This window comes from Gracilinanus agilis, chromosome 4 (genome assembly GCF_016433145.1).
Source record: "Gracilinanus agilis isolate LMUSP501 chromosome 4, AgileGrace, whole genome shotgun sequence".
NCBI classification, from domain to species: domain Eukaryota; kingdom Metazoa; phylum Chordata; class Mammalia; order Didelphimorphia; family Didelphidae; genus Gracilinanus; species Gracilinanus agilis.
Window position 1 is genome coordinate 465,406,638 of NC_058133.1, and position 8,265 is coordinate 465,414,902.

General features: G+C 33.9%; 1 protein-coding gene across 1 annotated transcript in view; it reads right to left on the reverse strand.

The window, feature by feature from the left end:
* Positions 1-8,265, reverse strand: part of TRIM33 (tripartite motif containing 33) — a gene marked incomplete at its 5' end in the record, with an annotated part of 177,353 nt that overhangs the window by 91,133 nt on the left and 77,955 nt on the right. The window contains 2 exons of the mRNA XM_044675523.1: positions 6,071-6,203; positions 6,561-6,705. Of these exons, the coding sequence (XP_044531458.1) occupies positions 6,071-6,203; positions 6,561-6,705 (278 nt within the window). The remainder of the gene's footprint in view (positions 1-6,070; positions 6,204-6,560; positions 6,706-8,265) is intronic.

Genomic DNA, 8,265 nt, shown 5'->3' on the forward strand with positions numbered 1-8,265 from the left:
TGGTCTAGTATGGACCTTGAAGAATTGGGGAGAATACCAGTTTACATATTTAACAGTCACCAGAGGAAAGACGGATAACAGTGACTCAATAGAGGCAGTAAAGAAATTAAAATTTTAAGAGAAGAAATTGAAAAAGAAAGAGCAAATTGCACAGTGGCCATAAACCCTTTGCAAGAATCCACAAATAAAGCACCAAAGTGTTATTTATATGGAAAAAGAGTCACTTAATGTTAAACTGCAGAAACTGGAATCAGGCACTCAATAGTTTAGGGTAGCTAGGCAGCACTTTCTGTCTCTATCTTTATTTTTCCACTTTCACTCTTTCCACCTCTTTATAAATAAAGCTGCTAAGTCATTTTGACTGAAGCTGTAATATTTTTAAATCAGTGACAACAATATTACTTTAGAACTTTCATATTAGCATAAAAACCTAAATTTAAATTCTTACAATACACTTTATGCAATGGGCACTGGATAAATGAAGAATAATCATTCATGTATTGTACCATGTCCATGTATTTAAAATATTTCTGAATATCCAAGTTTGAATGTAAAAGAGGACTTTCAAAATACCAATTTCATAATCAATAGGCAAAAAATAAATATAATAAAAAGAATGAAGGTTATCTGGTTAGAAAAGCACAAATAAATGAGTGAATGAATGAATGAATGAATAAACAAACAAATAAGCAAACAAATAAATGAAGGGTGAGTGACTGAATGATTGCAGGAATATCTTGCAGATCTAGACTATAGTTTAGGTAGAAAACATCAGGATGAACCATGTCTGCTCAATAGGTTTTTAACAAGTACAGAACAACAAGAACCACGAATGTGGAACTTGAGTGTAATGAACTATGCTTCATAAGGAAAGATGGCAGAACTTAATAGAAAGTACTGGTGTCTCAACGTCTGAAAACATGAATATGAGGCCTGATGATATTACTTCCTTGTGACCTCAGAAAGTCACCCAACACTTTCTGTGTCTCAATTTTCTTATTTACAAGATGGAGATAGTAATATTTATACTATATGATATAGTTGTTGATAAGAATGTGCTCTGCAACCTCAAGTGTCATATTATCAAGAGTAAGGCTAAGTAGGGGCAGCTGGGTAGCTCAGTGGATTGGGAGCCAGGCCTAGAGAGAGGAGGTCCTAGCTTCAAATCTGGCCTCAGATACTTCCCAGTTGTGTGGCCCTGGGCAAGTCACTTGACCCCCATTGCCCACCCTTACCACTCTTCCACCTATGAGCCAATACACAGAAGTTAAGGATTTAAAAAACAACAACAACCACCAAAAAGAGTAAGGCTAGGGTTGTTCATGAGCCAAAATAATTGTTCACTAAGCCAATATAATAAAAACAATAGGACTAGATACATTAATTTACTAATTCACTATTATACCAATCAAATTAACAAAAGATTAGTTTATAGACTAGGAAAAAAATGAAATCCATTTGGAGGGATAAAAGGTCAAGGATCTAAAGAAACATAATGGTCAAAAAAGTGAGCAGGAAGGGGGTCTAGAACACTGGAGCTCAAATAATCCAACAGACTAGTGTAATCATTAAAACTATTTAGTCTTAATTGAAAATAAGAGTTTGATCAGTGAAACTAATTAGGCATACAAAATAAAGAAGAGAAAACGTATAAAGCATCTTTGATAAACTAAGATTCTATTATTTAAGAATTCACTTTCCAAAAATAAAAAACACTCTGAGAAAACTGGAAAGCAATCTGATAGATAAGTATCTCACAACAAGATAAAATAAACTTCAATTAGTTTCACAAATTAGATATAAACATATAGACATGAACAAATTAGAGGAGCAAGGAAAAAATTATCTTCAAGCTCTATGGATAAGAGGAAGACTTCATGACCAAAGAATGGACAGAAAATATAACAAGATATAAAATGGAAATTTTTTATTACATACAACTTATAAGATTTTGTACAAAGAAAACCAATGCAATTAAAATCAGAAACAAAGCACTAACTAGGAAAAAATCTTTGCATTAAGTGTCTCTTATTTCCAAGATGTCAGGAGCTTAATTCAACTTCATAGAGAATAAGAGAGATTTCCCAATAGATAAAAGTGATCAAAAGAGATGAAAAGGTACCTCTCCTTTAGGAATTTGTATTTGATGCCATTTAATGCAATCTATGTTTAGTAAAAATACAACATCTTTTTTCTCTTCTTTATCTCTTTAATTTATCTCATCTCTTTTTTATTTATCTTTATTTTATTATATAATAAATTATCTTTATTTGTTTCTTTTAATTTGATCTATTTTTGTTTTGCTTTGTCTGAGATTGTGATTACTATTTTTGCTTTTCCTACTTCAGTTGAAATATAATAGATTGCAGTCCCTACCTTTACTCAATGTGTGTCTCCCTCCTTTAAATGTGTTTCTTGTTGATGACATATAATGGGATTCTGATTTTTAATCCACTCTGCTATCTACTTGTTTTATGAGTGAGTTCATCCCATTTACATTCATTTATGATTACTATGTGTCCCCCCCCCATCTTCTTTCTCTCCCTCTTATTCTTTCCCTCTCTTGCTTTAGCCTCTCTGCTCACAAATGTTTCTGATTACCACATCCCCCAATTTTCCCTACTTTCTATCAGTCCTATCTCCTATTTTCTCTTCTCCCCCTCCTCTTCTACTTCCTTATAGGGTAAGATAGATCCAACTGAGTATGGATGTTATTCCTTTGATGAACAAACTCCGATGACATTAAGGTTAAAATATTGCTTCCCATGTACCCATCTTCCCTTCTATTATTTCTTCCACATCTCCTATGAAGTATTTAAAACCCTTTTTGTCTCTACTTCCCTTTTCTTCCCATACATTCCTCTTCTTATCCCTTAATTGTCCCCATGAATTCCTTTCTGATCATATAACTGTATTTTCTTGGATATCATCCTATCATATTCACTTCACTCAATGCATACTTCTTTGAACTACCCTACTAGTGGCAATGTTCTCAAGAGTCATAAGTATCAGGAGCAGCTAGGTAGCACAAAGCAGTGAGCACCAGATCTATAGTCAGGAGGACCTGGTTTCAAATATGGTCTCTGATACTTCCTAGCTCTATGACCCTAAGCAAGTCACTTAACCCCATATGTCTAGCCTCTGGAAATGAAGGGCGTGCTCATCAATTGGGAAATGTCTGAACAAATCAACATTCACAAACATTATTAAAAAAAGGGCAGGGCTAGGTGACCGGGTGGATTGAGAGCCAAACCTGGAGACAGGAGGTCCCAGGTTCGAAAATGGCCTTGGACACTTCCTAGCTATGTAACCCTGGGAAAGCCCCCACTGCCTAGCCCTTACCACTCTAGAACATGGTTTTAAGACAGAAGGTAAGGGTTCTCCTTTCTTTTAAAAATTTCTAAGATCCCAGTTTTTGGGGTAAGAACCCAGTATTTAGCAAAAACTGTGGGGAAAATTAGAAAACAGTATGGCAAATATTAGGTTTAGATCAATATCTCACACCTTATGCCAAGATAAGTTCAAAATGGGTGTATGACTTAAATATAAAGAGTGATAGGTTATAAGTAAATTAGACAGTATACCTGTCAGATCTATAGGGAAAGAATTTAAGACCAAGCAAGAAACAGAGAACATTAAAAAAGCATTACAAGATATAAAATGAATACTTTTGATTACATTGAATTAATAAGGCTTTGTACAAACAAAACCAACACAATCAAAATTAGAAGGGAAGCAACAAACGGGGGAAAAAATTTATAACAAAATTCTCTGACAAAGGTCTAATTTCTCAAATATACAAAGAACTAAGTCAAATTTATAACGAAACAAATCATTCCACAACTGATAAATGGTCAAGGGAAATTAATAGGCAGTTTTCAGATGAAGAAATCAAAACTATCAATAATCATATGAAAAAATGTTCTAAATCCTTCCTGGTTAGAGAAATGCAAATCAAAACAATTCTGAAGTACCACCTTACACCTAGCAGAGTGACCAATATGTTGGAGAGAATGTGGCAAAATTGGGACACTAATATATTGCTGGTGGAGTTGTGAATTGATACAACCATTCTGGAAGGCAATTTGGAATTATACCCAAAGGGCTTTAAAAGAATGCATGTCCTTTGATCCAACAATAACACTACTAGGTTTGTATCCCAAAGAGATTAAAAACAAAAACAAAAACAGGAAAGGTTCTGTTTGCATTTATTTATACAATTTATATTTATATTTGCACTTTTTTTGGTAGTAAAAAGTTAGAAAATGAGAGGATGTCCCTCAATTGGGGAATGACTGAACAAATTGTGGTATATGGTGGTAATGGAATACTATTGTGCTATAAGGAATGATGAACTGTTTGATTTCTATAAGAAGTAGAAAGACCTCCATGAACGGATGTGGAGTAAATTGAGCAGAATCAAGAGAACACCATATACAGAGACAGTTAACACTGTGGGATAATCAAATGTAATAGATTTTGCTACTAGAAGCAATGCAATGATCTAGGACAACCCTGAGGGACTTATGAGAAAGAATGCTATCCATATCTGGAGAAAGAACTATGGAAGCAGAAATCTAGAAGAAAATATATGATTTATCAATTGTTTATGTGGGTATGTGACTTGGGGTTTTGGTTTTAAAACATTACTCATTACAAAAATGAATAATATGGAAATAGGATGAGTGATAATATATGTTTAACCCAATGAAATTGCTTGTCAACTGAGGGGAGGGAACAGGGGAACAAAAAATCATGTAACCATGGAAAACAAATTTTAAAATATACATATTTTTAATGCTATAAAAAAATGATGAAGGGGCTATTTCAGATAATACTGGGAGAATATGTATAAACAGCTACAGAGTGAATTGAGCAGAAATAGGAAAACCAGTTATACAACAACATTGTAAACAACTCTGGAACATTTAAGAACTCTGAACAATGAAATCATCAACCATAATTTCAAAAGACCCATGATGAAATATGCTACCTAATTCCTGAGAGATAATAGACAGTGAGAAGAGAGGCATAATTTTTAATATAGTAAAAAAGAGAATTTATTTTAGTTGATTATATATATTGTTTAAGAGGGTTTTGCTTTCTTTTTCTTTTTCCTCAAAAAATGGAGGTGAAAGGCAGGAAAATAAATAGTTTTGTTACTTAATAAATAAATAGTTTTGTTACTTAATTTAATTGTTTTAAAAGAGCAGACTATTTTTAAAAGTCCAGGTGGATATATCAAGCTATCTTGAGCCCAAGTTATGTGTCTCTCTTGAAGGTCTCTATTAGAGATTTATTTTAAGCATGTTTAAGCATATTTAAGCATTTATTTTAAGCAAGTGTTTAAAACAACATGATAGAGAAGGTTAGGAATATTTTCTATCTTCTCACTCCAAAGATCAAAGGGATTTTAGTGACAATGACACTATATTACTAGAGCCTAAAATTATTCAGTACTAAGGCCCTTTTAAGGCCAAGGCAAGTAATCTCCATCAGCAGTAAAGTTGACTACCAAGTCATTCTACCAAGCCCCATTCTATTTTGATATCTACATATAGCTCACAAAGGGTACACGCACAACTGATCAGAACTAGAAGAATTTCAATTATTATTAACCAAGTCTGTACTGTAACAACTTAGTTGTATGATTCAGTTTGTGAAAGGTAATTCAAAAATTACTTATGTACTGCTAGAAAAAAAAAGAAAAATTAAGATAATTGGTAATTAACAACTCATTATTAAATCTTAAGCATTCTAATGAACCTCAGGTAATTTCTGTATTTTAGGGGAAATGGAAGATTATTGTTTTTTAAATCCATATCTTCTGCCATAGCATTGATACATGTATTGGTTCCTACACAAAAAAAGTGGTATGGGCTAGGCAACTGGGCTTAAAAGACTTGTCCAGGGTCTGAGGCCAAATCTGGTGTCTTCCTGATTCCAGGCCTGGTACTTTTATCCACTAGGTTACCTAGGTGCCTCTCTGGAGAATTAAATTGTTGGGCTCTTTGAAATTTTCTTCCCAATGGCAAATAAAATGTAAGGTAAAGCATTATAATACAGGTACCTATGCTCCTTGTGTTCCAGTAGTTGGCAGTCTCTACATGTCAGTCTATCACATGTTTCACAAAAAAGTTTCAATTGTTCTTGTTTATGGACAGGACAGAAAACAGGGCGCTGACCAGATGCTCCAACAGCCTCTGTAGTAAAATAAGTCATTTTTAAATTGTAAGACAAATCTAAGACAAGATTTAAAAGGTTTTTTTGATCATCAATAATGTGTTGCTGCTTTTTAGAGCTTATCGATCAAGGTCAATTTAAAAGGCTAATAATTATAGTACATACTCATTAAAATGCAAGTTCCTCATTGATTTAAAATTAGACACTTAAATTGATATAAAGCTGAATTACAAATTTGATGATTTGTTTTTCCATAATACATAAAAAAGAAGTATGGAACTTAATTGCTCTCAAGTCACATTTGCTAGAGTTGAACAGGACCCTTATGGTTATACATGTGTATTGAATGTCAAAAGAGGCAAGAGTGACCATCTTACCTGAGACATCTTCCTTCTTCCTAATTAAATGATCTTTAGTGAATTTTACTCGTTGATGTGCTTCTATACAAGTCTTACAAAGCCATTCTCCACATTCTACACAAAAACCAACTGCACTAGCATTATCTTCACAGCTTGTGCATACCTAAAAGAATAAATAAGATGAAATATTAATTAACTTTGGTGCAAATTATAAGATTGGAAAACAAAAATCAGTATTTTAATTTGTTCATACTTTTTTGAAGTATTGTATCAATGTTCTTTTCTACTCTATAAAATCACCATCATTTCACAATGGCACACCTTCTACTCCAAAACAATCTACCTTTTTAAAGAAATAACATTAAACAAAATAGCACATTTGTAATATGTAAAAACTTAGCTCATTTCTCACCTATAATCTACCAAGTGACTAGTTGAAAAATTAAGATGGTATATTTTACTCTCTGACATAATGCCTTGATATTGAATATAATCATTTAAAAAAATTATCATCTGTCTATTGGCCAGGAAGGGGGGAGCGGGTTAAAATATAAATGAAACAGTGCCTACTTTCAAGATTCACATAACCTATTTGATCTGATCAGAGTTCTACAATTTCAGTGTTGATTACCCTTAGGGTTCTTTGTATAAAATGCTCACTAAGTTTTATGTCCTTCCTCCTGAATTACCTCATACAAGAATTAAAAGTTTTCTGAACTTTTCAAATTTGCTCTTTTTCATGGCACAATATTTTATTATATTTATGCCATAATGTGTTCAGTCATTCTTCAATTCAATACTTATCTTTTTGTCAGATCTGTCTAGGTCATAAAATGGTGAACTGGGGTCCCAACAATTACTGTTTTACAGTGTAGTTCTCTCTAAGGTTAGCTACTTTCCCTCTTAAATATATAAATATTATATGTACATGACTATTACAGATTATGATGGACATTTTACAGACAAAGAAGGTGGGACTCAGAAACAGCAAGTAGATTTTTGAGGAAAGATTGAAACAAGGTGCTAGTGTCCTGTTGCACATGCATATCTAATTTGCACTGACTTTGCTTTAATATTTATGGTGCTTTTAAGCATAATATAGTATCCCAGTTCAGCTCTTTTAAGTCAGAAATTAACTGGGAGTCAGGCAGAGACAAGATGGAAAAGAAGAGGCAGTAATCTAACTGTATCCTTCTTCCAATATTTTCCTTCAAACAACTTTAAAGTAATTTAAATATAATTTAAAATAATTCTTCAAATCAATTGGAGCCTCAGAGCTGACAAAAGGTGATCCATTTTTACAACCTAAGACAACTTAGGAGGTCTCCAGGAGACAAGTCTGTGGCATGGAGGTGGCCACCTGCTGACTTGGAGAGTACCTTTTACAGGACCAGAATCAGACTCTGGTGAGGGCTGCAATAGCAGGAGCAGGAGCAGCAATTTGAGGAGCTCTAAGCCCAGAAACAGTAAGGAAGTTGGGCAACTGATCAGAAAAAGATTACAGGGGGACAGCTGGTTAGCTCACTGAATTGAGAGTCAGGCCTAGAGATGACTAGTTCAAATCTGATCTCAGACACTTCATAGCTCAGTGACCCTGGGCAAGTCACTTAATCCCCATTGCCTAGCCCTTACCATTTTTCTGCTTTGGAACCAATACACAGTATTGATTCTAAGAAGGAAGGGAAGAGGGAGGGAGATTGTGCCGGCGGGGGTGGGGGGGTGG